At 35.8% G+C, this 20,643-nt stretch overlaps 1 protein-coding gene across 7 annotated transcripts; it reads left to right on the top strand.

The window, feature by feature from the left end:
- On the top strand, positions 1–20,522 carry LOC127873726 (calmodulin-like). Of its 7 annotated transcripts, XM_052417691.1 has the most exons (8): positions 1,293–1,479; positions 5,043–5,081; positions 5,787–5,819; positions 12,909–12,945; positions 15,429–15,581; positions 16,980–17,090; positions 18,268–18,399; positions 20,343–20,522. In XM_052417691.1, exons 1-8 carry the CDS (start codon positions 1,477–1,479, stop codon positions 20,369–20,371), a joined length of 537 nt encoding a protein of 178 aa, XP_052273651.1. In that variant the 5' UTR covers positions 1,293–1,476; the 3' UTR covers positions 20,372–20,522. The 7 variants fall into 7 exon arrangements, with proteins under 7 accessions (XP_052273653.1, XP_052273651.1, XP_052273652.1 ...); XM_052417692.1 differs by lacking the exon at positions 5,787–5,819 and having other exon boundaries at positions 1,295–1,479; XM_052417693.1 differs by lacking the exons at positions 1,293–1,479; positions 5,043–5,081; positions 5,787–5,819 and adding an exon at positions 1–45.
- The last annotated feature ends 121 nt before the right edge of the window (positions 20,523–20,643 follow it).

Below are 20,643 nucleotides of genomic sequence, written 5' to 3'. Positions count from 1 at the left end.
TTCGAAACAGATTGGATGTCATCAAAGTATTCCTTGGTTGGACTGGTTTGTGGAATTTGTTGTTCGTCCAACTTTATGGGACTATGTTGCATATATTTACTAATTTCTTTGCACTAATTTGCTTACGCTTTAGACAATTAATAAATGTCGGTTGGAGCTTCTGCACCAGCCCTTTTCAATCCATTTATTGTTGTCTAGTTTTTCTGTCCCACAAATGAACTAAGAAATTGGAGAGCAAAAATATAAAATTATAATTTATAAGACGCAGGATTTATAAAATGATTTATATTTGTAGCGTACCTCCCCTTTTGTTAAGCATACTGGTGCGAATCCTTTGATATCGAATTTACTTACTGCAGTGTAACCTATTCCATTATACGGAAGTTGCATCACTCTTCAACAGGATTCAGCACTGCACAGATCATTATTTACAAAAAAAGCAATTTTAACCACCATCCCTCCCACTCCTCCATCGTCGTTATGCTTTTTGTTGTGGTTGATTTACATTGTGACCTTGCTGTTTTACGTCAATTTTTCGTTGTTTTTGAACGTTTCATGTATGTAATGCAATGCTTAAGCATAATATTTGTGTTCATTTTGTATGCCATACCATATTTCTTGCTTGCATAATATGATATGCCATGTTGAGATTGTCTACAACTTTGTTGTTCGTCCAACTTTATGGGACTATGTTGCATATATTTACTAATTTCTTTGCACTAATTTGCTTACGCTTTAGACAATTAATAAATGTCGGTTGGAGTTTCTGCACCAGCCCTTGGACTTTGTTGTTCGTCCAACTTTATGGGACTATGTTGCATATATTTACTAATTTCTTTGCACTAATTTGCCTACGCTTTAGACAATTAATAAATGTCGGTTGGAGCTTCTGCACCAGCCCTTTTCAATCCATTTATTGTTGTCTAGTTTTTCTGTCCCACAAATGAACTAGGAAATTGGAGAGCAAAAATATAAAAGTATTTTACATTGAAATTCAGTTAAAGAATTATAATCCCTCTTTCTATAAAAGTTGATAATTCGACATTATTACAAATAAGCCTGAGCCATTTGTTTTCTTTCGGTATTTATAAACTGTATTTACACGGGAATCTCGTTTACACTCAATGTTTCAAGAAATAACAATGATCCGAAATGAAAAGAAATTTGATTGCAGAATGTCGTGCGTGGGTCCTGTTAAGAGACTTCAGTTAGGAAATATGATCGATCTTTACTTACAGCAATCGATTTGTGCCTAGTGTTCTGTGATTATACGAGTATCGATAGCTAGCCCTCGTTAGAACGGTTTAATACTTTCAATACCTCGTTCGTGGGTAAAGAAAATTAGCTTAAGATAAGAGCCGGGTATTGAAGGGTTGTAATTTTCACCAATACAAACGTTGATTGACCGCATTTATAGAAGTAATCACAGAGTAATTTGCCACATTTATGTAGGACTGCGTCCACTAGACTTGCACAATGGTAAGTGAGCTTTCCATACTTAGATTTACATGTACAATTTTTAGCTCTTCGTTTTAAAGTAATTGTAATGCACTTCAAAATATCTCTTGTTTGTTTTAAATAAATGACTCAAAATCAACGCACTCGAGATTGCGTTGCATTTTTTTTTAAATATTTAAACGGCTCGATGTTGGGATTCTATTTTAATAATGTCGAAAAGAAGCGTCCAATTAAGCATGTTTTTTTCTGTTACAACTTTATATGTGTTTGTTACATAATGCATGTTGCACAATCTTAGTTTTAATGTTGTATGTTACCAGTGTGATCTATAAGAGTCTATGCCTTTGATTCATTTGTGTGTAACTGGGAACGTTGTCTGATACACGCATTATTCCGTAGTCTGTGCTCTGTGATACATAATGATGTTGTCCATCATTCCAGTCTATGTTGTCTGTTATGCGATCCAAGAATCAAAGTTCGTTGCACGATCCAAGATTTAATGTTGCCTATTTCATCGTATCAAGGGTCTATGTTAAGACACACTTTTATTTTGTATGTGACATAATTCAATATACTACATTGACTGTTACAAAATCACAAAGTCGATGATGACTGTTACCTGATTCAAACGTCTATGATCTATGTTGCATGGACCAATGATCTATGTCGTCAGTTTATATTGTTTTCTGTTTTATGAATCAACTGACTATTTTCAAGTATTTTGCCTGTTACACGATACACGAGTCTACGTTATCTATCGCACTATCAGATTGTCTATGTTATTTGTTACGAGAACCAATTGTTTATATAGTAGTCAACAAGTTCCCAAAGTCTACAGTGAATGTTTCACGATCCAACGTCTATGGTGTCTGTAACATAACATACGAGTCTATTGTGTGTGTGAGCCGATTTAAGAGTCTATGTTATCTGGGAATTTATTCCTTGTTTCATTCATAAGTATCATGTTTAAACATTCAAACCTTTACTTTCGCTGTCATAAGACTCGCCGTCCGTCCGTGTGTTCATACTAGTATGAGTAAATTGACTTGTCTTTATTACAATTTGGATAACATCTACTAACACATTACAATGGTTCCACATTTGTATTAAATACAAAATGATCTAGTGGATATGTTGGAACACATGTTGTCCTCACTAACTCCAAGCCTAGAGTGTGATCAAGGGATGTAATAGTTTAACAATTTGTTAGCTTGACGAAATGCAGTTACTTCCCCAAACTTAATCAGTTGATTCTTGAATATCTCTATGTATATATATATATACATATATATAATAGATATAAGTGTTATCGAACTTATCGATAGTTGATGTTCTTGCTAAGATTGTGGGTAAAACCAGTGAATAAGCATCCCTCTTGAAAAACAGGACTTAATGCTTGTGCGTAAAGTGTCGTTCCCAAAGGCTTATCAGTGACGACACTGCCCGCTTCGTAGTACTAGTATTTTCGTTTTCATAAAGTTTCTACTTAACGAAAATCCAGTTAAGTTGGAAAGGGTCGTCCATGATAAGCCTGTGTATATTTAAATCCCTGTTCAGCAGAGCGCGGGTCTTGCATATTTGATTTGAAAGTAGGTTTTGAGCACGTAATCGTACGAATTTGATCGTCTGGTGACGTTTTCTTATCTTTTGTTTATTCCTTATAATGTATGAATCGTTTGGTGTAAGTGTTTATTCGCTGCAGAGTAATGTGGATATAATTTAGGGATGCTTATTTATGAAGAATATGCGTACAATAAGTATATTTTATATACTGCTTCGTGTGGTGGTGCTTAAAACTCGGCGATAAGAACGGCCAAACCCTTACTGAAAGTTGGGGAAGAAATACGATTGCTGCAATAGTCTCCTTATTAAATGATAATGCGCGACATGCGTATTTACCTCATCAGAGTGACATGTAGACGGTTTGGCAAAATGACAATTAAAAAAAAGTCAAAACATTAAACAGTTTTTTTAATAAAGTCTATTTAAACAAGTTCAATAACACTTCTGAATACTCAATGTTTGAACTATCAGTGCGTGTGTAGATTGTCATCGATCGGACTCGATAAAATAGTAATAGATAATTTAGAAAAAACGTCTGTTATTTAAAATGCGCCTGAACAAACTTTAAATTTGCAGAGGTAGGGTGGTTGATTTGCTTCCGATGATCCTGGCTTGAAACCCGGGTAAGGCAATATTTGTGGTTATTAGAGATTTTAGCGAAATTGCAAACCCTTGTTATTGTATTGGCCTATGGTGGCGGGCGGACGGGGTTTGGTCCCAAACAGGGGGTCTCTGGTAAATAACTTAAGTTTGAATTTAACAATATTGATGAAATTTCGGATATATTGAATCGCGACATAGCTTAAGATTTTATTTGCGGCAATTCGCAATTCACTGTTATATAATTTGAACCACCGTTTCGGCAAAATAAATGTTAATTTGAGCAATTCCACTGATAGTGTAAGTGGGGTTTGGAAACATACATGTCAAGCTTGGTTTTGCATTTGGTGCCAGTCAGATTAAAGGTTAAGGATATTGCAAATGAAAATATGGTTTCTGCTTTATAATTTAAGTTTTGACGGAGATAATGTGCTTAACTTTTGTGTGAAGGTGGGGTTAACACGCATACCTTGGTTTCGCTCCATTTGATTTCGGTTAAACCATTTATGCCTAGTGGGCTCTCCCATCAATCTAAATTGGATCAATTAATTTCCAAAATTAGGGATGTCTAGTATATTTATTTCAATATTTAGAATATTTCTTACAGAAATGCCTTTAAGCAAACAGCGAAGACCCTGATGAGACGCCGCGTTATGCGGCGTCTCATCTGGTCTGCGCTGTTTGCCAATGCCTTTTTTCTAGACGCTGGGCATAAATGGTTTAAATCAAGGTCAAGGTCACTGTTACTCACATGAAAAAAGGGTTTACAGTCATTTAATTGAATTCTGATAGCGGTATTGTGCTGGAAATACAGCCTCACGGCTTCCATGTAAACCTTACTTGGAATCGCATCCGGGGCCAGTTGAATCGAGGTCAAGGCAACTGTTTTTAAAATTAAAAATACCGTTTCCGCTCAATAAATTGTATTTAGATAGAGATTTTTAACATTAATTTTGTGCGTCGGTAACGTACATTCAGAAATTGTTTTTGAATTACACAATTACTTACATTAAAGTAATTTAGGAGCAAAACGTTCAAACCCTGATTTCGTAGCGTTGCTTATTTTTCTAGTTTAGTTTTTTTTCTTTCTATCATAACTATCCCAAAATATGTCCGGTAATAAATACATGTAATTTTTCCCTCAAAACTATGAAATATGTCACTATATGAACACGAATAAAAAAATAATAAAATAAGAAATTTCCACAAATATATTTGGTAATAAATACATGACCAGCTTTTTTCCCAAAAAATATGAAAATCTGGCCAGTTAATATGACAAGTAACAAAACATAAAGGAATGCTCCCAAGCCTGTGTGCAAACACGTTTAAGTTACACAGACAAATTTCCGAACTTGTTTTAAATCAAATTACTCCCATTTTATTGTATGAAAGTAAAATAATGAATCTGGATTCTACAGAGCACCACTCCTCTAGAACACCCGACCGTGGGGGAAGGGGTAAGACTGCCTAGCTACGTCTAGAACTGTTGTGTTGTGGTTTTGCGTTGTATACTCAGAATTTTGTTTTGCTCCAGTAGATACTATTTTGTTATTTGATATCAGAAATATATTTTTCAGAGTTTGAGCTTCTTATTTTTATGTTGTTTTAGTCGTTATTATTATTATTATTATTATTATTATTATTATTATTATTATTATTATTATTATTATTGTCATTCTTCTTTTTCTTCTTCTTCTTCTTCTTCTTCTTCTTCTTCTTCTTCTTCTTCTTCTTCTTCTTCTTCTTCTTATTATTATTATTATTATGTTTGATTGTTGTTGTCTGTCTACATTACAATCAGTTTATAAATACCATTATAATTTGTTTAATATTATCCAGAATAAGAAATAACCTTAAACATACATGAATAAATAACTATTACTTCAAAAGTATTTTATGTTTTTGTATATTACACACTTATCAATAATAACTCATGTGAGATCGAGTACTATGTTAGAATTATAATGCGCATTCTTTAATTTAAACCTCGCTATGGGAAAACAGGGCTTAATGCATGTATGAAGTGCACACAGAATAATCAAGGACGATAATTCCCGTATACATTGGTTTTTCGTTTAGAGGAAACTTCCTTTACGCACATGCATTTAGCCCAGTTTTTCCATAACGAGACACAAATCATATCTTGTTCCCATTTGTGGCAGCCGAACGACCGGAATGCAGTTGAAGATGATGCGGTGAGTTAGACATCGAGGCAATTTAGTAGTCAGAATTTGTGTGACTGTAAATATTGCAAGGCATATGTGTACTTGCACACACGATTGGTGTGCTTTTGTATGTGCTTGAACGGCTTAACCGCTTTCCAGAGACGTGTGGATATATTATTTTAATTTGATAGGCTATCGCGTGGGATTTTTGTAAGTGTAAAGGGAAATGAAATTGATTTGTAGAAAAAATTGTATTTATAGCTATAGTGTACTCCTTGCACATGCCATTCATTTGAAGCGACATGACAATCATTTGTAGAAGAAAGTAATTTTAAGCGACATGACACTTAGGTGAAGAAGACATTCATGCAAAGCGACATAGTACGCATTTGTAAGATATTCATGCAAAGCGACATGATACTCATTTGTAAGACATTCATGTAAAGCGACACGGCACTCATTTCTAAGACATTCATGTAAAGCGACACGGCACTCGTTTGTAAGACATTCATGTAAAGCGACATGACCCTCATTTGTAAGACATTCATGTAAAGCGACACGGCACTCAATTGTAAGACATTCATGTAAAGCGAAATGACCCTCATTTGTAAAGACATTCATGTAAAGCGACATGGTACTCATTTGTAAGACATTCATGTAAAGCGACACGGCACTCAATTGTAAGACATTCATGTAAAGCGACATGACCCTCATTTGTAAGACATTCATGTAAAGCGACATGGTTCTCATTTGTAAGACATTCATGTAAAGCGACATAGTACCCATTTGTAAGACATTCATGTAAAGCGACATGACCCTCATTTATAAGACATTCATGTAAAGCGACATGACCCTCATTTGTAAGACATTCATGTAAAGCGACATGGTTCTCATTTGTAAAACATTCATGTAAAGCGACATGATACTCATTTGTAAGACATTCATGTAAAGCGACATGACCCTCATTTGTAAGACATTCATGTAAAGCGACATGACCCTCATTTGTAAGACATTCATGTAAAGCGACATGGTACTCATTTTAAAGACATTCATGTAAAGCGAAATGACAATCATTTGTAAGACATTCATGTAAAGTGACATGACACTCGTTTGTAAGACATTCATGTAAAGCGACATGGTACTCATTTGTAAGACATTTATGTAAAGCGTAATGACACTCATTTAAAAGACATTCATGTAAAGCGACACGGCACTCATTTGTAAGACATTCATGTTAAGCGACACGGCACTCATTTGTAAGACATTCATGTAAAGCGACACGGCACTTATTTGTAAGATATTCTTGCAAAGCGACACGGCACTCGTTTGTAAGACATTCACGTAAAGCGACATTATGCTAACTTTTGCTAGACATTCACGTTGCCCGACAAAGCAATCATTTGTATACGACATTCGTGTTAAGCGACATGCAAGTGATGTGTACAAGACATTCCTATATAACGATATGATAATCATCTTTCGAGACATTCATGTTAAGTGCCATGCCAATCATTCATTCAATATACATTTATTTCCAGCAACAAGACATACCGCTGTACAGCGCGTTTACAGTTTAGCAAAGGCCTATTAAATGTATTCTATAGGTCTTTGAGTTTAGCGACTGTTATTTTATTGAGTAAGCTTCATTGTTTAAAGCGATTTTAACAGCCTTACCTGTGTTGTTTGTGATGCTACTGTTGTTTAGATATTTTACAAAGCATAGTCAGTGAAACGGCTCTTTATGACTGAGTCTTTTAATGGGCCTTTTTCTTTATGTGCACTAGCCATTGTCTAGTACGCGCACTATGGCCTGTTGACGTGCCTTCGAACGTGTTGCCTTTGTGTGTACCGAGAATAATGGTCAGTAATTATGTGCCTAGAACTAGCGTTAGTGGCTGTGAAACATTACGTCATGCATTTTTGTGTGCATAGAACTATAGTCAGTAGTTGTGAATCATGACGTCATGCATTTGTGTGTATCTGGCAATAAAGGCAGTGGTTTGAATAATGACGTCATGCCTTTATCTGTTCCTAGAACTATATGAGCCTTGTTCTGAGAAAACTGGGCTTATTGCATGTGCGTAAAGTGTCGTCCCATATTAGCCTGTGCAGTCCGCACATGCTAATCAGGGACGACACTTTCCGCCAAAACTTGATTTTCGGTGAGGAGGGATTTTCTTGAAACTAAAAATACAATAAAAGCGGAAAGTGTCGTCCCTGATTAGCCTGTGCGGACTGAACAGGCTAATCTGGGACGACACTTTACGCACATGCATTATGCTCAGTTTTCACAGAACAAGACTCATACAGTCAGTGGTTGCGAATCGATTGTGTCCCTGTGTTCGGGCCATTTCGAGTTGAATACCTTGTTATATATATTATATATATTTGATAGTGATTTTTTTCAGAGAAGTTGATTTCTCGTTATAATTTGAATTGTTTTCATTCAAAATGATGTTTTCACTAATTAATATCATAGCCACTCGCTAACCACCTGTGGTCTGCCACTTAACTTTCGTTATGTTTGAATCCCTATGGTACTCGAACGCCTATGCTAACGCCAATTGTTTAATTGTCACAGATGACAGCAACAACGAGCTGTGTATCCGTAGTATTGGCCCTCTTAATTATATATCTAAATATTTTAAGTGAACATATTAAAAAAACACACATGTTTCATATGTCACGCGATAGTTACATGTGTATTCCTGGGCATACCAGCAAAAACTGCATTTAAATATGTTATGTTTCATCAAAATACTGGCTAGACTAAGCTCTCTGTAGTAATCTGTATCGTATACAAGGTTTCTCATAGTAGCGGCCCTTCTGATTGGTTGCTAAGGTTTGTGCCTATGCGCATGTGCTCTTTCTATAAACAGATTCTCAATGGAAAAAATATACTCTTGCTCATGTTGTTCCTAAAACATGTTTTAATTTTTCACAAATAAGCGGCTTATTAAACAGTTGATAAACATACTTATAAATGATAAACAAATTAATACAATTATGTGTTAAGTAATTTAACAATCATAGCATCGACTTCGAGTGAACACGACCTACTTTCCAATGAAAACCAGAAATCATGAAATGATCGTCGTAATTTTGATTTATTAACAGTAAATAAATCTAAACTTATTAAAATTGAAAACCATTAACTGTCCAGCACTTCTTGAGTGCTTTGTCAACCGATTAATAGACGTAAGTCTAAAAATAAAGAATATACTTTGAACTATAATGTACAAAATTACGTTTAAGTCAAGTCTAGCATGATAATAAACACATATTGTTATTAATTCATCGTTAAGAACCATCTGTTATTGATGTAAGTGCCATGTTTATCATGTATGCAAGCTCGGAAGGATTTTTTTAAATCTAATTTTTTTTGTATTCATAAGTCTAAGAATGTGTTTTTGAAGAGAAGTCAGCCTGTCGGGAGATTTTGCTACATCGAAGGCTGAGTGTGAAACTATCGTAACAGATACAGAACTGGGGACCATTTCATAAACGATCGCACGACAATTTTAACTTACGAGAGAATTTTGTAATCTTAATAAGTAGACGAACTAGCTCGCCATGCCCGTCAAATATATATGGCGCTTGAGATGCCAATATAATTGATTAAGTACTGAAAATTTATAATCATATGATATGAACTTTGGCAATTATGTATCTTCGAAAAATGTATCGTATCGTAAATGTGTACTACGATGTTTATTGAAACGGTCCCCTGTAAAGCGGAAACAACCGTTTTGCGCTCAACTTTCTAATTTTATATGAAGCTGGGACTTTACACATTCACGTCTCGAATGCAATTTAGTTTTGTTCATTCACATATTGATTATTGTATTCCTGATGTGAGGATTTTGACGTATAACGTGATTTTTTCAATCCTACATTGTTTTTATTTTTTTTACGAGGCACTTGATACAAGTGGCTAATAAATGTCTGTACTGCGGTGTTCTTTTGCAGTTATAAATTTATTTTGATTATTCACGTCGCAAACTATAATTGAGCCATGCGACAGTCATGTCCGATTCATGGGCTCATCTCAGATACTAGTTGGTATCAGCTATTATATTATGATTACAATATAGATATGTCATACGGATCGCTTGATAGAGTTTGAATATTTATGAACATACACAAGTCTCAATCTTCACAGACATTAAATTGTTAGACAAGTAATCTCGATATCTTGATAATAAAATAAGTTTGTCTAAACATATTCAATTTATATATTTTCAAAATAAGTGGCAATCTGTTATATGGTAATAATTTCGCAATTTGGTTTTGATTGTGAAACACATGCACCTTTAATGAATGAACTGATAATGCGATTTTGTTAAAGATGAAGTAGTGTACATTGAGGTTTGACTTCATATCTCCTCGCATTAATAAACCAAATTTCGACTACATCGATTCGTTATCACGCGTTGCCAGACAAACTAGTTACTTATGCACTATTAATTTGAATAAATAATGTAAGCGGGTATGTATTGATTCTTAAAAAGCCGAGTTTATCTTGTCAATTGTGAGAAACTTACGTTGGATTAAAGGTCTTACGTTAAGACTGTTGACATACATTTATTATCATATATCTATCCTTTTTTAACAGTTTTGACACGGTAAATATATTGGTTTAAAACAAAATTGCTAAATGTATTGCAAATATATACTGCACTGACTTAGTATTGTCGTTTAAGTGCAAATGTAAACAATTTGTAATTGATCAACTCAAAAGGCGTTTAATAATAATAATTAAAAACACGCACACACAAACACACGCTGATTAAAATTTATCTCAAAATAGATGATATATAGAATATTTGTTAAAATCTATATTGCACCGAATCCAGCGGATCTTATTTTTATATTATGCTTACAAATAACTTTTTTCATATTTTTGCTGATATAATGACGTTGTAACGTCATACAAACGACGTCATTATCGATAGTTTTCACTGTTAGAATCAGTAAATTTTCAGATTTAATTCACCAATATTTCTCTATAAATCACCGGAAAGCATACACTAAATTACTTTTAATCCGCGTGTTCTATACTTCTATAGAAGTAGTATGTTGGGACCCGTTCCCAGTTTTAATCCCCTTCCATTGTAACGCGCTGACAGGGTTACGTCGCGATGATTTTCGGACAATAGTATTCGTTCGCAAAATTAGCACAATTGATGGGATTTCGGTTTTGATATTCTACAATATAATCTTAACGGCATACAACATTACAAAATACAATCAATAGAATGTTGATATCTGAAGTATTTAATGACACCCAATTTCAAATCCATTCATTTAATGTCTTCTTGTTGGATATACCTTTATAATTGCGAGAAGCAATGAACAATATAATTTTACAGCCAAACGAAAAGAAAACCTTACATATCTAGTGGTGATATTCTTTAGTAACTTAGAGCGACAAACATGAAGGTAAGTTGATGCTTAATGTGCTTGTTTTTGCGCGGCTGTGTTTTTTATATACATTAAATATCGTTCACAAAAAATATGATTTTAATGGGTTTTTATTCAGAAGCTTACTTGTTCGGATTGGTGTATAGCGTACGAATTTTCAGACGTACACGTTAATCAAAATAAATGTACTGCATGGACATTAACTCGCATGACAAAGGCAAGATTAAATCGTCTTTCAACATCGCACTTGTTTGTACAAAGAATTGAACTCCTGTACGCTTTTAATATTAAGTGGCAAATATGGTTATTACCTCACATTCTTATGTTGATATAGCAGACTAATATCAAATCGCACAATACAGACAGCGAACAACGGGTGTTCGGCGCATTTGAAACCGTCTTTCGTTACTGAAGGATGACTTTCAAATCATAATCATATCCGCTGATCTATTTGTGTGGCTATAGTGTGTTCAATACAGTTGGATTTTATAATTGCAGTTACTCATTTCGTTTTGAGTGTGTTTGCGCTTAGATTATTAAAAAAATGTCAAAAGTGGGTATACCGATATTTATTTAAGATCTCGTTTTTTTTGTGGCGATAGTATGCTAAATACAGTTGGACTTAATAATTGCAGTTTCTTATTTCGTTTTGAGTGTGTTTGAGCTCAGATTACTAAAAATGGCAAAAGTATGTATGACGATATTTATCCATTGTTTTATATTCATATTTCATGCTATGTAAGGATTATAAGAGCGCAAGCTATGAAAGGATTCATTTAATGTATGTTGTGTAGAAATTGAAATCGTGACAGACATCCGACCTACTTGGATCTTAACCCTTTCAGTGCGGGAACCGAATTTTAAAGGCCTTTGCAAACAGTTTGGATCCAGATGAGACGCCACAGAACGTGGCGTCTCATCAGGATCCAAACTGTTTGCTATTATGATAGTATTCTTTGAAAAAAATCGAAGAAAATGCGAATTTTATAAATTCAGCAGACGACATTTAAGCAGACGACAAATTTCCCAGCATGCAAAGGGTTAAATATTGCTGTGTGATGAGGTGTAACAAACATATGAACCCCGTTCTGGGAAACCGTTCTTTATGCATGAGCGTTAAGTATCGTCCCAGAATAGCGTTTGCAGTCTGCACAAGCTAAGCAGGGACGACACTTTTCACCTACTCTTGATTTAAGGTTAAGACCTTTGAACGAAAAATTACATAAAAGCGCAAAGTGTCGACCCTTATTAGCCTGTGCGGACTGCACAGTCTAATCTGCAACGACACTTTACGAACATGTATTACGCTCAGTTTCCCCAGAACGAGGCTCAAATTATTCATCGGATATTGCGAGATACAGTTTTAGCTTTTATTTATTGTTGTGTTCTTTAACTAAACCTTTTTCGTGGTCTGAAGTTTCACGGCATACTAGTCAAGTTCCCCTCTGTTTAATAACACCTTCTCACTGGTCTTGAATATGCCAGTGGGCTAATTAAGTTCTACTCTGTTCACGTACACATTATATGTGTCCTGGATATGCCAGTAGGCTAATTCAGTTCTCCTCTGTTCACTTACATATTATTTGGTCCTTGATATGATAGTGGGCTAACTAAGTTCTACCCTGTTCACTTACACATTATTTTGGTCTTGAATATGACAGTGAGCTAATTAAGTTCTCCTCTGTTCACTTACAGACCGCAGTGGATGCTCTCACGGACGAGGATAGAGAAGGTATAACTGGATCTTGTCACATTTGTTACACACTGTCTGTCTGTCTGTCTGTCTGTCTGTCTGTCTGTCTGTCTGTCTGTCTGTCTGTCTGTCTGTCTGTCTGTCTGTCTGTCTGTCTGTCTGTCTGTCTGTCTGTCTGTCTGTCTGTCTGTCTGTCTGTCTGTCTGTCTGTCTGTAAGCCGCACAGGCTAATCAATGACGAAACTCTCCGCCTAGCCTGGATTTTCGTTTAGAAAATAGTTCATTTCTACGATAAGTTCCATAAAAGCGGAAAGTGTCGTCCCTGATTTGCCTTTGCGCATTGCACAGGCTAAAATGGGATGACACTTTACGTGCATGCATTAGGTCCCGTTTTTGCCAGTTCGAGACTCATATTTTTGTAAGGAAAAACACGTCGTCTGTTGAAAGTCAGGAGGAACCATAATATAAACTAAACTGCATAATGCGCAAAGGTGGATGAAAGCACATTTTGGATATTAAGAATGGTAATTTTAGTCGCATAAATGCCAAAGGGTATAAACCAAAACTACATTTTACCACCATGAACTGAAATCAATACTTGTTGGTTTACTAAAAAAATATGGAACTCGTATTGCACTTACTTCCGATGAAAACATCTGTTTACCTGTGTTACGTTAACTTATGGATAAATACACACTACCCGTTTAACCGGTATTACAATTACATTTGGGTAATTTACAAAACATGAAAGTTTACCGGTTTAAATTTATACATGTTAACGGTTAATTTAGGTACCTATTTATCTGTATTACATTTACGTATAGGATATTATACAATACATGTTTACAGATATAACATTTACTATTTTCTAATATTCAATAAATGTTTACCAGTATTATTTTACCTATATGTCACTATGCAAGAATATGTTTACCTTTTTTTCATTCATAAATTTATAAATTTTATTTAAAGTCTCTATAACGCTCAAAATCAACGAAAATTTCGTTAAGTATTTCGTAAAATAAAGTTAACACCTTAACAATCAGTGTTCCTTATAGCAATAGCCAAAATTTCAACGCTAGATGTGGTATGATTACATAAATTTATGTAGATACAAAACGCTCGTTTTTATTTATTTGTGGCCACAACTTATTCCCGCAAATATATATATTCATACGACACAAGAACACCATTTTAGTGTTCATGTGTCGTATGAATAGATAAACAAAACAATAATAAAAACGAGCTTTTTGTATCTACAAACATCTATTTTACCAGACCACATCTGACGTTGAAATTTCGGCAATGCCATAAGGAACACTGATTTTTAATTGGTTAAGTTTATTTTACGAACAATTGTACGAAATTTTCGTTGATTTTGAATAGTAATGTTACTTTAAGTACATATTTACCTCTTATAACATTTACCTATAGATAACTATACAATACATTTTACCTGTGTTACATTTATCTTTAGGTTACTATACTATACATATTTCTTGTATAACATTAACCTATAGGTTACTACACAATTAATGTTTACCGACATGACATTTACCTATAGGTTACTACACAATGCATGTTTACCGGTATTATATTTACCTAGAGGTTACTACACAATGCATGTTTAGTTGTTTACCGCTATAATATTTACCTATAGGTTATATGTTTAACGGTATAACATTTAACTATCGTTCACTATGCAATATATGTTTACCGGTATTACATTTACCTGTAGGTTACTATGCAATACATTTTTATCGGTATTACATGAACATATTTGTTACTAAACAATACGTATTTACCGGTATTACATTTACCTATAGACTTATATATACAATTAATGTTAATCGGTATTACATAAACAATACCCGCTTGAGAGCCCGATATTTTCTGGTCAGTAAATGAAGTCTACTGGAATTCGAATTATCTCTTGTGATCGGAACCCACGTTCTCTCAAAAACGCTTGGCTTCTTGATATCAAATTCTCCCACGGAAGATGAGAAGCGCTCTGAGAACTCTGGGCTAAATACATGTGCGTTAAGTGTCTTCCCAGAGTAGCCTGTGCAGTCATCACAGGCTAATCTGGGACAACACTTTCCGCCTGCACTGAATTTTCGTTGAGACGAAACTTCATTCAAACGGAAAATACCATAAAAGCGGAAAGTGTCGTCCGTGATTTGCCATTGCGGACTGCACAGGCTAATCTTGGACGACACTTCACGCACATGCATTTAGCCCTGTTTTACCACAACGAGGCTCACATAATTAAAGTTTGACGGAATATATGCCATGCGGTTTTGACGAGGATAAGTTGATTACCTATCAGTGAGTGCCCCTAAAAATCACTATGCTTCGAGACAATAATTTTTGCCCACAATATATCTTGTTTGGTTGACACAATATAGCGTTAGTTGCACATGTATTAGTTTTGAAGCTATCGGTGAATATACCATGCACGTAAATGGATTTGCAGATACATTTGATCTATAATAAATAGGTTTAAACTAATGTATTAACAGAGCTGTCGCAGACGTTCAAGCTGTTTGATCGGGACGGTGACGGTTTCCTGACGGCAAGGGAGCTGGGGGACGCCATGCGTGCTATGGCGCAGCACCCCACGGAGCAGGAGATCCAGGAGCTTATAAAGCGGCCCGAGGGCGCCGCTGACGAAGGTCAGTTCCAGTTATAAAACTGTTATTAAAATACATTGACATTGAGGTCAGTCCCGTTTATAACTAGAACTAAAATAACAGTCCGCTTACATGTAGGTCAGTTCCGTTTATAACTAGAACTAGAATTACAGTCCGCTTTTATTGAGGTCAGTCCAGTTCATAGTTTGAACTAGGATTACAGACCGCTTACATTAAGGTCAGTTCCGTTTATAACTAGAACTGGAATTACAGTCCGCTTACATGTAGGTCAGTTCCGTTTATAACTAAAACTAGAATTACAGTCCGCTTTCATTGAGGTCAATCATGCTATAGTTTGAACTAGGATTGCAGTCCGCTTACCTTTAGGTCAGTTCCGTTTATAACTAGAACTGGAATTACAGTCCGCTTACATTGGTTCAAGGCTCATATAATGAGTTCTGGTAATTGCTTTATAAACTTATGTTTTGACAATTAAAAAAAATTAATTAGATAATTTAAATTGTTACAAAACTGTATATTTCCAGCACCAAAACCAAAATCCAAAAAGGGTAACATACAAAATCGTATTGTTGTCGAATCCTAATGGACTGTTGTTTGATGTTGTACATTGTTCTTTGTGACCAAATTAGATGCTCAATGGTTAACGCTCTTCATGAAAGCGTCGGCATAGTTGTATTTCCTTTACAGTAGTAACCGACTTTAGTTAATAAAACAAGTATATTCGTCGCAATCTCAAACGATAGGCAACGATATTTAAATAGGAAAAAGGACAGTAAATTTACCGACATTATATGTTATCAGTTGAATCTCAAATACATATCAACAACCGGAAAATAATTTAACGTTAATTTGAATAAATGTTTGTATAATTTCTCATTTCTTCTCATTAACGATTGATTTATCTTTCTGATGCCATGCTTTCTTTGAGTAATGTCCGTGTCACCAGATTCCCGCCATTGTTGTACACACGCCAATAACCAACTTCGTATCAGTTTAAAAACAAACCTGCTTTTCTTGTATAGTAAATATGCAAGGCTAATCAAGGCGGCATATTAGATATAAAGAAGATTTGCACTGAGACGAACATTACTTGAAACAGTAAATACAACAAAACAGGTTGGTGACGTCCCGGATCATTCTGTGGGGACTGTGCGTAACACGCTGATCCGGGAATACGCTTCACGCAATGCACTGAAGCCCTGTTTCCTCACGACACACGCGGCTGAAGGTGTCGTCCCTGATTAGCCTGAACAGTCCGCACAGGCTAATCAGGGACGAAAGTTTCCTCCCAGACTGATATGTCGATCAGAAGAGACGTCCTTTAACGGAAATTTGCATAAAAGCGGAGTGTCTTCGCATGCATTAAGGCCGGTTTTCCCAGAGCGAGGCTCAAATAATATTGACTGTTTCATTCCACAGGTCCCCACCTGACGGATTTCGATGCGTTCCTCCACATCATGGCCAAGCGCATGACTGTACCGGAACCAGACGATCAACTACTGGAGGCCTTCCGGGTATTTGATAAAGAAGGTAACCTAGTGTTCGCTATAGACTGTCTCCTTATATAAGCATTCCCTCGCTGTGAATGTGGTAACGGAAGCGATTGAACCATTGCTTGTTTAAAGTATCTCAACGCGAAGGGAATTAACTGATGCGTTGTGTTTGTCTTAAACCTCGCAAGGTAACTTCCCTTAAAAATCATTTTCAGCCAATTCATGCCGATTTGGATTTATCTTTCATACCATCTTTTGTTGAAAATCAATTTAATTCCACCCTGTGACTTCATGATTTCCGTGGGACTTTCTGTCGACTGAATAAAATAAAGCTATGTTTGGAACCAGTTTAATGTGTATATCTGTCTGGCGGTCACGTGTCATACTTTTCAGACATCATACAGCCTATGATAACTTGATTATACTACAATACGTGGACGCAATCACGCATACAATTTAACTAATAGGATGAGTGAAAAATAATATATTACGCATCATTAAGAATGATAGAAATATGCGTTATGAAAAATATGGTCATACATGGCTTAAGAGTCAAGCAATAAAAGCGTCAATAGGTAAAATAAACTTCTTTTATGTCGAGTACACTTTATAAATCTGCTGATACGGATAATAATCATTGAGGTAATGTTCATATATGCACTCGATACAACGATAATCGCCTTACGCGCACATATCGAGGAATTCGTGATATGACTAAGGATCACGGGGTGCTTTTGATAGAAATATCCCCATCTGCCACTTAAAGTCTGCCGCCGTGTTTCCCTTCCACCACTTAAAGTCTGTCGCCGTGTATCCACATCCACTTCTTTGCGCCTTAACGTCTCCCCCTCCACCACCGAATGTTGCCCACTCCATCACTGAATGTCTTTATCTCAACCGTTTAACGTCTTCCCTTCCACCACTTAACGTCTCTACCGCCACCACTTAACGATTCCCACACCACAACATAACGTCTCTACCTCCACCACTTAACGTCTATACCTCCACTACTTAACGACTCCCACACCACAACTTAACGTCTCTACCTCCACCACTTAACGTCTCCTCTATCTCCACTACTTAACGTCTGCCCCTCCACCACTTAACGTCTCTACCGCCACCACTTAACGACTCCCACACCACAACTTAACGTCTCTACCTCCATCACTTAACGTCTGCCCCTACATCACTTTACGTCTGTCGCCGTGTTTCAGGAACGGGCATCATTTCTGCGGCGGACCTGAGGCAGATCGTGACCACCATGGGCGAGCGCCTCACCGACGAGGAGGTGGAGGAGATGATTAAGGAGGCCGATGACGACGGCGACGGACAGATCAATTACCAGGGTATGTATTCAACTACCGGGGTATTTTTTCTTACAGGGTTAAGTCTGACTTACTGGGGTATGTATGAACTACCAGGGTATCTACGCATTACCGGGGTATTTATGAACTACCGGGATTTATATGAACTTCCGGGATATGTATGAACTACCGGGGTATGTATGAACTACCGGGATTTATATGAACTTCAGGGATATGTATGAACTACCGGGAAATGTATGAACTACAGGGATATGTATGAACTACAAGGATATGTATGATCTACAGGGATATGTATGCACTACCGGGATATGTATAAACTACCGGATTATGTATGCAGGGGGACGTATCCCACAATCCTCATAATGGAGATAGGGACTTAATATGTATTAAAGTTAGGAATTCGGATTACGTGATCAACGTGAAATCGCTTTGAAAATCCATTTTCCCGGTATGCGATTGAAAAATAGAACTTATTTGAAAAAATAAAATTGGTATAAATCAGTTTAATGTAAATATACTACATATGTTGTTTATATATCATATATTTAAAAGAAGGTCAATTTTTAATATTAACTGAAATAGGCTACATGTGAACATGTCTTCATAGATCTACCTCCCCAGATTGTGTCATTCACAGTTTTGCAAAACAACTATCATTAGACGAATCAATGCCGCATTATATTGACAAGCAAGGGTCGAAACAGAAGCAAGCATTATATATTTGCGATATTTATTAATTATACCCTTAACATTTGCGATCAACTATCAAGTAGTATTACTATAATAGAATGAGGTATTAATTATATTGCGACGTAAAACAGATCAGATAATTACAGATTAAAATATTACGTAAAATATCAATTTGCGGATTAAATGAATTACTGCCATGTTCATGTAATGGAAACTTATCGCAGACCCTTACTGTTACAGAATGTCCGTTTAAAGCGATAGTATTTTATAAAATGTCCGCCATATAGCGAACTGCTTTTTTATCATAGTATATCCGTCTTATAGCGAATGTATTTTATAGAATGTCCGTCATCTAGCGAACTGCTTTTTTATTATAGAATGTCTTATAGCGAATGTATTTGAAAGAATGTCCGTCATATAGCGAATGTATTCTGTAGAATGTCCGTCTTATAGCGAATGTATTCTATAGAATGTCCGTCTTCAAGCGAGTGCATTCTTTAGAATGTCCGTCTTTTAGCGAATGAATTCTATAGAATGTCCGTCTTATAGCGAATGAATTCTATAGAATGTCCGTCTTATAGCGAATGAATTCTATAGAATGTCCGTCTTAAAGCGAATGTATTCTATAGAATGTACGTCTTATAGCGAATGTTTTCTGTAGAATGTCCGTCTTATAGCGAATGTATTCTATAGAATGTTCGTCTCATAGCGAATGTATGCTGTAGAATGTCCTACCTATTGCGAATGTATTCTATAGAATGTCCGTCTTACAGCGAATGTATTCTATAGAATGTCCGTCTTATAGCTAATGTAGTCTATAGAATGTCTGTCTTAAAGCGAATGCATGCTATAGAACGTCCGTCTTATAGCGAATGTATTCTATAGAATGCCCTTCTTATAGCGAATACATTATGAAGAATGTCTGTCTTATAGCGAATGTATTCAATAGAATGTTCGTCTCATAGCGAATGCATTATGTAGAATGTCCGTCTTCTAGCAAATGTATTCTATAGAATGTCCGTCTTATCGCGAATGTATTCTAGAGATTGTCCGTCTTATAGCGAATGTATTCTTTAGAATGTCCGTCTTATAGCGAATGTATTCTATAGAATGTCCGTCTTCTAGCAAATGTATTCTATAGAATGTCCGTCTTATAGCGAACTTAAAAAGAAGAATGTCCGTCTAATAGCGAACTGTATTTGATAGAATGTTCTTTTATAGCGAACCGTATTCAATTACACACAGTTTCTTAATCAACTATGTGTTCATTGCAGAATTTACACAGATGTTGATTTCCAATTGAAGACTGAACCGCTGCCCTGAGTCGCTCTCTACTTCACTCCCTCATCACACCATCCCTCGGGATACCACTCATCTACAAGCCATACTCCGTCCATGTACAGTTGTTTGTGATTAATTGTTGTGCAATTGATTAAATAAAGTTTTATAACTTTGTTGAATTATTCTTCGTATCTCAGTATTGCTGGATGCCAACACGTTTTGTTTTGACTAAATAATCATGTTAGTATGCGTAGCGTTTGTTACACGCTTAGCACAGTCTCCGACCGTATTAAT

This window comes from Dreissena polymorpha, chromosome 3, assembly GCF_020536995.1.
Source record: "Dreissena polymorpha isolate Duluth1 chromosome 3, UMN_Dpol_1.0, whole genome shotgun sequence".
NCBI classification, from domain to species: Eukaryota; Metazoa; Mollusca; class Bivalvia; order Myida; family Dreissenidae; genus Dreissena; species Dreissena polymorpha.
The sequence above is the reverse complement of the archived record's forward strand: the minus strand, read 5'-3'. Positions and strand labels throughout refer to the sequence as shown.